This window comes from Erythrolamprus reginae, chromosome 1 (assembly GCF_031021105.1).
Source record: "Erythrolamprus reginae isolate rEryReg1 chromosome 1, rEryReg1.hap1, whole genome shotgun sequence".
Classification (NCBI taxonomy): domain Eukaryota; kingdom Metazoa; phylum Chordata; class Lepidosauria; order Squamata; family Dipsadidae; genus Erythrolamprus; species Erythrolamprus reginae.
The window spans coordinates 231,449,935-231,463,832 of NC_091950.1; the positions used below are offsets into that span (position 1 = coordinate 231,449,935).

Below are 13,898 nucleotides of genomic sequence, written 5' to 3' on the forward strand. Positions count from 1 at the left end.
TAACCTGTTCTTTTGCTTTCTCAGAGATATCAAACCTGTATTATATGAGATGTTCTTTCTAAATTCCAACAAGTGTGGCTTTGAGTAAAAGAAGAAAAAATGTTTCATTGTGGTTCCACATGTTGAATTCTTAGGATTCCTTATAGACTCCTCAGGTAATCACCTGACAGAATCTAAAACTAAAGCTATCCAGAAAGCCCCAGTACCAACAAATAAAGCTGAACTTCAAGCATTTACCACACAGGGCAACGGTAGCTGAACCACTACATTGATTGCTGGACTTCAGAGCCCCACGGGTTTGGGGCAAGCGAAAAGAAACAGCTTTTAAATATGTCAAACAATTACTTTTATCCAATGCTGTTCTTTTGCAATAATATGAAAAACTTCCAGTTGTACTAGCTTGTGATGCATCCCCTAATGGGGTAGGCATGGTTTTGAGCCATAAATTACCTAATGACTCTGAAGTACCTATAGCTTTTTTTCTTCAGAACACTAAATTCCACTGAATGTTTATACAGCCAGATTGATAAAGAGGCTCTGGCTGCAGTGACTGGAGTTAAATGATTTCACCATTATATTTACAGCCATCATTTTGAGCTAGTGACAGATCACAAGCCTCTCTTGGGGATATTGGCAGGGAATAAACAGACTCCACAAGTCCTGGCACCAAGGATGACCAGATGGATAGTATTTCTTGCAAACTACAATTACACATTGACACGTCAACCCGACAATGCATCAAGCCAATGCATTGAGTCAATGCCCTCTACCCATTGCTCTGGAAGATCCCGCCTCAGCATCTACCATCTTCAGCATTACAGGCTTAGAACTGCCAGTTACCGCCCTAGATATTGCTAGTGAGTCCAAAAGGGACTATGTAGTCTCGAGAGTCATTGCTTGGGTTTTAAGAGGTTGGCAGGGAGGAAAAGTGAATCCTGAGTTTAGACCTTTTGCAGATTGGAAATTAGAATTGTCAATAAAGAGGGGTTGCCCATTATGGGAGAATAGGGTGGTTGTTCCCCCATTAAAATCAGCTGTTATGAAGAACTTGCATCAGGCGCATGACAATGCTGCCTGGAGTTATGGTGGTACTTGTTCGATTTGCCAGTCTACCAGACGGAGCCCACCTATTGCCCCAGCTAGGGAATGGGAGACCTGAGGGGCACCATGGCCAAGGCTACACTTTGATTTTTCAGGTCCTATAGTGTTCTTGGTGGTCGTAAATGCCTTTTCTAAAGGGTTAGAGGTCCGCTTGATGGCTTCTACTAGAACAGAAGCGTTAATCAAGGTTTTGAATAACCTATTTGCTACCCATGGCATTCCAGACTTGATTGTCTCAGATAATGGGCCACATCTGATGTCAGCAGCTTTTGAGATTTTCTTAGCAAGGTTAGGAATAAGGCACAGCCTGATAGCCCCATGGCACCCCTCTAGCAATGGAATGGTAGAGAGAATAGTGCACACATTAAAGGACACATTAAGCAAATTGGGCCAGGCTAGTTGGCAAGCTAAGGTAGATGAATTGTTATTAACCCAACACTCCACTCCATATGTATCCACTAATAAAAGCCCTGCCAAACTTTTTATTGGTCAGAGGCTGAGACAGATTGCATCCACATCATACAGCAGAGAGACCATTGGATTCAGTGGGAGGAACCTGATCATTTGGGGTTGGAAGTTCTGTGTATGCCCAAAATTATGCATTATGGCTGCCTGAGAAGGTGGTAGGAATTAAGGGGCCATGTTCATATAGGGTAGAATTAAAAGATGGTAGAGTGTGGCACCGCCACATAGATCAGTTGCAGCCTAAGTGGCCTGAGGTTATCCCGCCAGAGTCCACTTTGCAAGGCCAGATTCTAACCTCAGGGGAGTCAACTCAAGCCGTCCCTTGCATAACTCATGAGACCTTGGGAAAAGAAATTTATTCAGACTTACCCATAGTTCCTGAAGAAGAGGCTGGGGCCATTGCAACATTTGAGGAGAGGAAAATTGGCAGGCAAGAGCATCATGTCTATAGCTCAGGAGGCCTTCAATGATCAGAAAGAATTAGGCACCAGCCATCATATTTATAGGATTATGCTTGCCCCAACTTGTAAGAAAGGGGTGCAGTCTTCCTTTGAATTGCTAGGGGTTGCTTTAGGAGCAGAGCTGTTGCTAAACATTGATTGTCTAATGCAATTATGCCAGTTATATTTTAAGGAGCTGTTAGAGGATTGTTGCCTCAGACTGTTTAAAGTGTGTTACTGTTATAATAAAAGTTAGTTGAGTTACAGTCTTCCATCTCACCTCAGTTACTACCCCATCAGCTATTAAACATAGCACAATGATCTCTAAAAAATTAATAATGAACTGATTCCATCTTAAAAATTGGATATAGAACTTTAAATTTGGTGAGTATGGAGAAAAAAATGATGAAAAGCTTGGGTAATGGTTATGCTGATTTCTTTTTTGGTGGGGGGGCTCTGGTGGCTTGGGTTTGGGTTTTTGTGTACCTCAGCTATGTGTGAATCTGAATGTGTGTCTCATTTTTATAGTAAATGTGTTTTAATGATTTTTTTTACTGTTGTTAGCTGCCCAGAGCCATGAATTTGAGATAGGTGAATGTATAAATTGAATAATTGAAAAGATGAATGAATGAATGAGTGAGTGAGTGAATGGCAGAAATATGGAAGGTTTCTCTGCGTAGTATTGATTAATGAGTGACAGAGCAATTTATATTAGTTCAACATGTTGTCAAAACATTTATCAAGAGACATAATTCATTTTACATATGAAATTTTAGCATGCCTGTCATAGGAGAACTTTTACTTTTCCTACTGACAAGTATCTTGAAAAAGGGAAGGTACTTTTACATTTTTTTATTGCTTTTAATCTTTAAACATCATACCATTTTAGTACAGATTTACACCCAATTTCATACATTGTTATTATTTGCTAATGTACAGTATTTCATGTGTTTACATAGTCTCATATCATTGTCTTCATCTCACATTGTCTTACAGTTTCCCTTTTTTCTTAGTCCAATTTAGTCCATATTTCATAGTGTTCTGAATTATTTTCTCCTTTAAGTTCAATCGTCAACATATCCATCTTGGCCCACCTATATATTTTGTCCATCAATACATTTTCTGGTGGAATTTTGTTGTCCTTCCAATATTGGGCATATGCAATTTTTGCTGCTTGTTTGCTTTTTCAAAGAATGTTTGTTTAAGAAATCTAATATCTTTTGCATAATCCTGTTGTTCAATCAAATTTAACCTGGTCTGTCTTCCATTAATAATGTATATGTATTGTCATCTTTTGGGTCTTTATGGAGTTTATGTTCTAGCTGTTTAATATCTTTTAGGTTTTTATTGTAATTTTGCCATTTTTCCTTAGTTTTCTTTGCAGTATAAGCAATTGTGATAAGCCTAGCTTTTAATGTGTCCCATAGATTCTGTATGATAGTTGGTTGTTTCATATTCTCATTGATAAATAGGTCAATTTCTTTAGTTATTTTCTATTGACTCCACTTTCTTGCTTACTTCTTTACTTATCCAGGCCATATCTATTCTTGTAAAGGATTGATGTGTAATTGAATTGTGTATTGTATTGTATTGAAATGTGTATTGTTTGCTCTTGGCGTGCATTAATCACCACATATTAGTCAAAGTTTAATTCATCTGTCATGTCATTAAATGTATTTGGTAGTATGGTGGGGGTTTTTTAGTTTTCCCTTTAGTTTTCCCTCTATAGTCTTTCTTAAAGTCAATTGTACCATTGTAGTCTCCTATTAAACATATATTTGTATAAGTGATTGTTACCAATTACTCATGCAACTGTTGATATTTTTTTTGTTTTTTATTAGGTGCATAAAAGTTAACTAACATAATTTTTTCTCCTCCAATTTCTATTTCTGCAAAAATCAGCGGCCAAAGGACCATAAAATATTACTCTTGGAACAATACAACAAGCAAACTTCAGCCCCCGTCTGAACTGTACTTGTGCATTTCTCTACATTTCTCTACATTTCCAAACGCAATTCAAAAATGCACTGTCAATGTCTCCTCAAATGGTGACAAAAAGTTGGCAATCAAATTGCCAAGTTCAGAGCTCAAACCAACAGCTAACTACCAACCAGAGCTATTAGTATTGCAACATATTGCATATTTATATATCTTTTGGGTCAAAACTCCAGTCTCAGTAACCTCATAAACACCTCCATGAAGTTTCCTTAGCAATGGAAATTGTTTCCTATTTCCTTCTTCTAGGATTTTTTTAAAATTTCCTAATCTAGACTTCAGCTCTAGGATTCACTTGTATTCTATCTAGGTATTATAGGGAGGTGTGCCTGATCAAAGGCCAAATAATATTTGGAGTTCTCCAAAAGGCAGTCAAAATTGTAAGAGCAATATATTCAAGAAATAGGCCAAGAGGCCAATACGTTCAAAGTATTTAATTAATTCTTTGCACCAGTAAAAATATGATGGACAGATTGTCTGTTTCTGAATTGCATTTTTATGAAACAGTCTGACTTTGCAGGTGCATTCAGCTTCATTTGCTGACATTTTTACTTTTACTTAAAGGGATAACTGAGACTGAAAGTATGGTTGAGACTGAGACTGAGAAGGACTTTTCCCTGGGACTTTTCCATAAGTGTAAAAGCAGCTGTTGACAAAGATAATCAAATATTAGCATGTTTGTCAACTCTGAAACAAACCTGGCTGAAGTCATTTTTGAGACTTCAGGGCTGCCACAAGGCAGGAGAAGAGACAGGGAGGTGGGAAAGAAATAGTGTGTGTTTGTAGTCAAAACAACAGAAGTTTTCCTGTGGGAACCAAGAACATTCCAACAGGTGCTGGGGAAAGGAGGAGTAGAGTAACCAAGCAACCAGCCAGCAACTCTACTTGACAATGTGACTGATGACTTGGGGAAAGGAGGGACTTTTACTTTTTAATTAGGTGAAAATCATGGGAACTTTCAGAGTCAATTTATACCAGAAGTGCCAATATGAAGTATCTAATAAATCATTCTTTGAGGAATCTACCTGCCTCAGAGTTCTGCTTCCTATGGGTGCATTCCTTGGAACACTGACAATGTTGATATTTATTATTGATATTCATAATGACTTCATTGTTTTATTGTATGAAACAGTCTGGGTTACAATTTCTTTTCTTATGATATTTGTTCAGGTTTAAAACATGCATTCTTTGTTTTAATTACTTTAAGCTACATATTTATTTGTTTTCAGGTGCTGCCCTAACTGTTGAATCAAGTTCTTTTACTATTTTCCCTGTTGCTGTATCAGAAAAATCTGCCATCATGTTTACTGCTCTCCTGTGTTCAGTAGCCTCCATGCTTGTTTTGGGATTTGTTCTCATTTGTTGGCTCAAGAAAACCAAGAGAAACAGTAAGTCACAAATTGGCATGATAATTATCTGCTGTGATTTATAGGAAAAAAACTACTTTGCAATTAGCAATAGCTGATGAAAGAATGTTATAGTCCTCCAGTTACAACAGGGATCCACATTTTCTTTACCTTGAGCCTTCTATGCTACTTCTTGATGGAGCATCTCTTATCCCACTTCTCCTATCACCATTGGCACTGTGTTCCCAATGAGTGAGACAAATGGAAACAGCAGCTATTTGAAAAAAAAGTATTGTAAATGCTTATATTAGAAATAATAGATACACAAAATATATGTTGGCAAAGTTAACATGCAAGAATGGCTATAAAAAAATCCAAGTACAAAAATTGTATATGACATAGTGTGTATTAGAAGCAGGGAGTATAAAAAATATCCTGGAAGAACATAATTGTTGACTTAAAAAAAAAGACTATCTGATGCAGATATAGAAAGAAACAAACCAGGATGGTTTGAGAAATGAGAAACCATAAACCTGAATTTTATCCAGCTTCACTCTTCCCAACTTTATCAAATGTATTCTGCTTAAAATATGATGTAATTGGTACCGATTATTAAAAGTTGCCCCAAATTTCTTTTACTTTTCTAACATTCCTATGGTGTATAGAATAAGATAGGGACTTTTCCATGGTCTTCTCCCAAGTTTCATGGTTGGTCAAAGCCTCTACTAATATAATCCTCTGGGTATATTAATGAGTTAACTAAAAACTGTTTATGTTGCATTTTTACCAATCAGATATGTAGCCAAGTATTTCAAGTTACAGTCCTATGTATTGTTTGGAAATTTTGCAGTTCAATTCAAGTTAGAAGAGTCTTAATATTTCAAACAGTTGAAGTGTCAGAATTCAAGCATATATTTATTTTTAATTATAATGTTTATAACTATAATACTCCATTGCTCTGGAGAAAATGTTTCAATAAAAATCAACAGTATACATAAAAATGGCTCTAGATAGATATAAATTTATACTAAATTTATTTGAAATAATGAATGTTTACTGTTATTCTCATTAAGCTTTTAAAATATTTTTATGTAGAAAATAAGCTCAGACAATCTCCGAAGAATAAAAAATGCCCCCAAACACAGAAAAATCAAGCAAATTGTGGTATCCATCAGCACTGCATTGGGAAAGGAAATGAACATTCCACTTCTATGAGAGAAGGTGAGTTCATTGAATACCAAAAAGGCTAAATCCCATTACAAAGCATATTTTATCTGAAACATTTTAGCTATGATAATTTAGACCTCTGCCTGGCAGAGATTTAATTCTCTGAACTGGACTTTTCTGATACATTTCCCCCTCATCAAATACACATACCCACAAAGAGAAAGCAAGAGTGTATGCGTATGTGCATATGCATATACTTATGCGCATGTACCTATATATGCCTCTACTGTAATTATTGTTTTAGATGTAGATTTTAGAGTTAGATTTTTTTGGGAGGGAGGGGGAGAGGCGGTAATTCCTGGAGAACAATTTTTGTTTTCTATTAGTCTCTTTTGTCCCAAACAGATCATAAATTTGATTTTCCAACATTTTATTTCAGAGGTTCTCAAGAGACAGAGCAGAAATCTTAGAGTTTTTAATCGTACAGGAAGTCTTCAACTTATGAACACCACTGAGCCCAAATTTTCTGTTACTAAGTGAAACATTTCTTAAGTGATTTTCCCCATTTTATGACCTTTCTTGCCATAGTTGTTAAGAGAATCATTACAATTGTTAAATTTGCCAAATTTGTGTTAAATTCTGACTTTGCTTGTCAGAAGGACACTGTGACTGTCGTAAATTTGAGTCAATTGCCAAAAATGTGATCGCATGACCACGGGGATGCTGTAACGGTCATAAGTGTGAAAATTGGTCTAAGTCACTTTATTCCAGTGCTGTAGTAAATTTGAACAGTCCCTAAACAAACTGTTGTAATATTGAGCAAAATGAATCTATCATTTTTGTACTGGGTTTCTTATAAATATGTATCATTGTGCCCAGTTAGGCTTATTCTGGAGAAAGGATATTTAAGGTTGTTAACACTATGAAAGAGAAAGCAATCTTTATTGAAATTTGTTCACAACCAAACAGGAGCTGTTTTGACTTGCAAATCACAAATTGTTTTAATGATACAGTTATTAAAAAAACCACTGAAAATATTATTTGAAATAATTTATATGAAATATTGATTGGCTATATTTTATGTTATCTATATTATGAACACTTTACTATAAATTGTTTTGATCAATCCTTTGTGAGTTTGACACATCTGTCAATCTATCTGAAAAAGATCATGGCAATTCTTTTGTTTAAAATGCTACTTAAGAACACAACATCTGGTTGTTTTGATATATGCAAGCATTACATTTTGTCACAATTCATCATTAGAGAAACTGAGAAACAGTATGTAAAGTCACATAGAAAATTTTATGAAAAATGAATGTATAGCTTATTTGAGACAATTTTAGATGTCCTTTTTTTAGGGGAAAGGGAGTACCTGAAATAAAAATAAGGGAACTCCGCTGGTCAGACTGGGCCAACTCGCCACAGCCAACCTGCTGCAGGATAACTCGTCATGGCAAACTCACCAATAGAAATCCAATAAATAAATAAATAGACAACTCATTGCAGGACAATTCAACAAATACAAAAGTTAAATTAATATCCATTTTACATTTAGTCAAAAAACCCAAAAAGCACTGGTAAAATACATATGGTATCTCTCTCAATAGTAGTAACTATGAGAGGGATCTTGGAGTCCTAGTGGACAATCATTTAAATATGAGCCAGTAGTGTGCTGCAGCTGCCAAAAAACCCAAATACAGTTTTAGGCTGTATAAACAGAGGGATAGAATCAAGATCATGTAAAGTGTTAATACCGTTTTATAATGCCTTCGTAAGGCATTCCACCACTTGGAATACTGCATCCAGTTTTGATCGCCATGTTGTAAAAAACATGTTGAGATTTTAGAAAGAACAGGAACAAAGATGATTAGGGGACTGGAGGCTAAACATATAAAGAACAGTTGCTGGAATTGGGTACGTCTAGTTTGATGAAAAGAAGGACTCAGGGTGACACGATAGGATAGGATAGAATAGAATTCATTATTGGCCAAGTGTGATTGGACACATAAGGAATTTGTCTTTGGTGCATGTGCTCTCAGTGTACATAAAAAAAAGATACATTTGTCAAGAATCATGAGGTGCAACACTTAATGATTAACATAGGGTACAAATAAGCAATCAGGAAACAATTAATATTAATATAAATTGTAAAGATACAAGCAATAAACTACAGTCATAAAGTCATAAGTGGGAAGAGATGGGTGGTAGAAACAATGAAAAGACTAATAGGCTGCAGGAACCTGGTATGTCTAGTTTAATGAAAAGAAGAACTAGGGATGACATGATAGCAGTATTCCAATATCTCAGGGGCTGCCACAAAGAAGAGAGTCAAACTATTCTCCAAACACCTGGGGGCAAGACAAGAAGCAATGGGAGGAAACTAATCAAGGAGAGATGCAACTTAGAATTAAGGAGAAATTTCCTGATATTAGAACAATTAATCAGTGGAACACCTTGCCTCCAGAAGTTGTAAATACTCCAATACTGGAAGTTTTTAAAAAGATATTGGATAACCATTTGTCTGAAGTGGTGTAGGGTTTCCTGCCTAAGGAGGGGGTTGAGCTAAAAGGTCTCCAAAGTCCCTTCCAACTCTATTATTTTATTTTATTCTAGGATTGCATATTGTATATACTTGATGGAACCATGGTCAATAATAGTAAAACAAAGTCAATCCAAAAATACAAGAGTTACAATAATAATAATGGCACATTATCCTAAACCCCACTGGTAAATGTTGTGCAATCATTTGCAAAATAAAGGCAGGTGGATTATTTGATATTTCTTCTTCTTCTTATGCAAGAAGTTGAGCAGATTCCTATCTTATTACAAAACTAAGAAATATGTTTAGAATTTTTTTCACTTTTCTCATACAATGTTACATAATGGAACAAACACTAGAAAGAAACGTTTTTGCGCTTGTTTCTGCGTGTGAAATGGAATCTTTAGATCAGGCCATAACGTTTCCTTGTGTTCCTTCAGTTGTTCAGGTTGTTTGGTAGATAATGAAATTTAAGTTAAGATTTTTAAGCCATGTCAGTTTTTTATTTACTCTATATTTATAGAAATAAATTTTTATCTGGAAATTGCAACTAGCAATTTACACACTTGTCAACTAGGCTACTTTTCCAAACATGTCCAACAATTCTTCACTATTGCTTATGTCTCTAGGATTTTAAACCTATTTCAAACTGTTCTCCTTGTTCATTTTGGTGGAGGAATATTTCAAATTTGAACCCTTGCCATTGATACAGTGTATCTCAAAGAATCTCTATTGAGTGGAAAGTTGGTCTCTGACAGAAAGCCACTTGAAGAGACTAGAAGAATTTGAAATGTGGATTTATAGGTGGCTGTTAGCTATAAATTTGGCTGACAAAATCAGAAATGAGGAGGTGAGAAGTTGCCTGAGAAAGCTAAGGGAAATCATCAAAACCATTTAAAAAATAGAATATTTTGGAGATGTGATGAGACACCCAGAAACATATGATATACAGTACTTCACTTAATGCTCCAAAGAAAGATTGAAGACAAACAAGGTCCAGGCAGAAGAAGAACATTATGGTTTCAAAATCTAAGGGACAAAATTTGGACAAAATTCAGCAGCACTTTTCCATTGATTAAAATAGGATCATCAACATGATTACCCATGTCTGATGATGGATAAGGCATAAAAAGAAGATATCAAAGAATGCACCTAGCTAGAATTTGGTTTCCATTCATGTTCTAAGGTTGGAGGCAAAGAAGGGCTAGATTGTAGTTTGTGAATAAAAGCTTAGCCTCAATTTTTTTTCTCTAAAATATTGCTTGAGAAGGCACAAGTATGTGTGTATAAACTGGGGAGAAGAATGGTATGTTATTCTACTGAAGATAAGACTAAGATAGAATGCAAAAAAGAATTGCAAGTGCTTTTTTGGGACTCAAACTTGTTGCATATGAAAGAAGCAGAAAGAAGCTGGTTTTAAGTTTCATTTTCTGATTTTAATTAATATTTATTACAGAAGAGCAGAAGGAGCAAAAAAGGAAATGCTACAGTTTGTATGTTTTGATATTTGCTATACTCTTTCAAAATACAGCATTCAGCTGTATGCCTTAGGATACATATCTGCTATAAATTCATTTTTTATCTAATTTGTCTGAGATCTAAGCTTCCTGTGGAGGTCTGAGATCAAAGGATTTGATTCTTTCTGATGTTGGCTCTGACATATAATGTGTGCTGACTTAGTTCTGTCTATAAAATCACAGTAGGAGACTGTCATAGTCCTTTGGAACCTTTACATAGTGGACTTTTATTTCAGCTGGTAAGGATGACAGGTACCTCAATGATTGGTGCTAACATGTAAATAATTAATGGGAAGATTTTTTTTCGCTCGTTCTCTCCAAAAGAAAATCCAGGCCTTTAGATTATTTTTTAAAGGAAATTGCTGGAAGATCAGTAAAAAATCCCTGATATATTCAGATTTTAAATAGGAATAACAATATATTAAACTAATATAAAATGCATGACACGAAAGATCTAATTTCTTAAACATCCCCTATCTTTTAAAACATTGTAGCTTTTGAAAATGGAGAGACCGTCAAAGGTAATTATTTCTCCTTCGTTTCTGCCAACTAATTTTATTTTCTGTGGAATATATTTGATCCAATATATTTTTTGGCATTTTAACTAGTGTTTAGTGATATAAAACAGAGTAAACCAGTTTAGAACATAAATCATCTAAGAGATTAGATTTGCTTGGATTTATCCAACTGCATTTATCCAACAAAAGACCAAATCCAAATATTTTCCCTTTGTTGATTAAAAAAAAAATTAAATCAGCAGGTTGGAGAAAGATACAATTTTCATCCATTTCCACTCTTTTGACTCTGCTCATTTCCCAAATTCTCTTACAGAAGGATACTTTCTAAAGCCAGCCATTCAAGATTTCAGTGATTAGTCCTCCCTGTTCTACTGAAGGAAATTAGCTGGATTCTATTCATGGTTTTAAAGGATCAATATATGTAGGCCATCATAATGAGAAAATGTGTGTCCTCTTTTTTTCTTCTTTCCTTATTTTATTTCAGGAGTATAATCACCATTTTCAGATGATTAAATGTAAAACATAATTAATCAAATCAATCAATTAATCATTTAAACTGGGACAAAAGGAAGAAAGTGAACATAGTTTGGCTAGTCCTCTTTCCTTTTTGGCATCTAGGCTCAATACAATTTTTCTATTATGTGTCTGTAGCTCATGAGCAGCTTTTAAGAAAGCTGAGAATGTATTAATTTACTGTCATCACTGACAAACTATGTGTTTTCTAACAGATATAAAACTGTGTGAAGAACTTAGAGAAGAGCCATTAAAGAAATTGCATCAAAAAACATTGAGCACCACATTAACAGGAACAGCAAATGAAATCGAACAAGACCATTGGCTCAATAAAAGAAAATCAACCAGGGAGTCTCTGGAGCTTCAGGAACTTCACATCAAGGAGCTTAATGAATGGAAGAAGACCAAACAGCATATCATTGATTACGTTCAGCATAAAGAAATGAAAGAAGAGCAATTCATAGACCAAAAACATAAAAGACACAAAGAAATGCCTGTGACAAGATCTGAAGAAGATACGAGGGGAAAACAGGAAATTACAGTATCATAATATCCAAATGTTCCTGAGTATTTGGCTGCTTTTGGACCTCTCATTCTTAATATAATTGCATAATTTGAGACATAGAAAATGGAGAGAATTTGTTTAATTTTTAGAGTGAAACGAATGAAGACCAATGGGCAAGCAATGCTCTTATGAACTGTTTCTAGCACAAGTCACTGGAGATGGTTTCAGTGGTGTTTTGTTATCTCATGATTACTGTCATTCCTCTTACTTACTGATTTTAACCATATTATTATTGTTACCTTGGTGGTGCAGTGGTTAGAATGCGGTATTGCAGGCTAACTCTGCCAACTACCAGCAGTTCAATCCTGACCAGCTCAAGGTTGACTCAGGTTTACATCTTTCCAAGATCAGTAAAATGAGGAGCCAAATTGTTGGAAGCAACACTGTAAACCACTTGGGGAGGGCATCGTAAAGTCCTGTGAAGCAGTATATAAATCTTAGTGCTATTGCTATTGCTAGAGGAGATGTAGAATATTAAATCAACCACTGTTTTCGTTTGGCTTGTTACTTGCTTATTTACTGTAGTTGTGGGCCTTATTTTTGAAAATAATATTAAATCAGTATAATCATTTAAATTTTAAAATTATTTAACTGAATAAAATGCCCTACCTGTCAATGAATACTTCAGCTTCAACCGCAACAATACATGAGCACACAATAGATTCATACTCAAGGTAAACTGTTCGAAACTCAACTGCAGAAAATACAACTTCAACAACACAGTAATCAATGCCTGAAATGCACTACCTGACTCTGGTTTCTTCTCCAAACTCCAAAAACTTTAACCTTAGACTGTCTACAATTGACTTCACCCCATTCCTAAGAGATCTGTAAGGGCCGTGCATAAGCGTACTATTGTGCCTACCATTGTCCAAATTTACCTGTATCTACTTTGTTTTTGTTTATGTTCATACCAATACCTGCTATCTTGTACATGTTTTGACAAATAAATAATGTCTAATTTCCTATATTGGGTTGCCTTCATATAATTGCAAAATTATGTTTGCTTCATTATTTCCAAGAGATAGCAAGAACTAAAAATATGTTAAATCTGTCACATAAATGATTGTATCAATATAGATTATTATATGGGAAATTCAGAAGAGTAGACACCAACACAGAAAAGTAGAAAACTGAACTGGATCCCAACTTTTCAAGAATGGGATCAATAGGAAATGTCTATGGAGATTCTCAATCATCCAGGTCATAGTTGTCGTTTTTCAAGAGGCAACTGGACTTTCTTGTTTTTCTTTGAAGACATTTGAAGATGACGACAATCATTGGGAAACAAAGATTTTCACAGAAATTTATAGTTACAAGGTGGGAAATGCTAGGGATCTGATTATTTGACAACATTTAAGGAAGCTGGCTAGTTATACTGTGGTGTGTCAAGAAGGCATCAATACTTTGGCTCAGGTGGGATTGCACAGGGCATTGTCTGAAGGCAGGATGGATCAGTTTGGGGCTGATAGGATTAAACAAAAGACAGGGAGGAAGTGGGTGGCAATTGATTCATATTTATGACAGTCGCAGTGCCCAGGGTCAGATGACCCTCTTTTGGGATGTTCTGACAGGTAGAGACAATGGGGAAGCCAGATTTACTTAACTTAAGAACAGAAATTTGGGGCTCAAACTACCTGTAATTTGGCAGAAAAATAGTAATTACTCCTAGAGGGCAACATAAGTTGCAGGGCTGGGTTCTAACTTAACTTGGTGCCGATTTGCTTCC

At 35.4% G+C, this 13,898-nt stretch overlaps 1 protein-coding gene across 7 annotated transcripts in view; it reads left to right on the plus strand.

Moving 5' to 3' along the window:
- PKHD1 (PKHD1 ciliary IPT domain containing fibrocystin/polyductin) overlaps window positions 1-13,137 on the plus strand; it is a 359,271-nt gene extending 346,134 nt beyond the window's left edge. For 6 of the 7 annotated variants that reach the window (XM_070732513.1, XM_070732506.1, XM_070732505.1 and 3 more), the window contains 3 exons: window positions 5,231-5,389; window positions 6,443-6,568; window positions 11,820-13,137. In XM_070732513.1, the coding sequence (XP_070588614.1) occupies window positions 5,231-5,389; window positions 6,443-6,568; window positions 11,820-12,154 (620 nt within the window). In that variant the 3' untranslated portion in view covers window positions 12,155-13,137. Of the gene's footprint in view, window positions 1-24; window positions 156-5,230; window positions 5,390-6,442; window positions 6,569-11,819 lie in introns of those variants that run through there. The other variant, XR_011557350.1, reaches the window with a different exon arrangement.
- The last annotated feature ends 761 nt before the right edge of the window (window positions 13,138-13,898 follow it).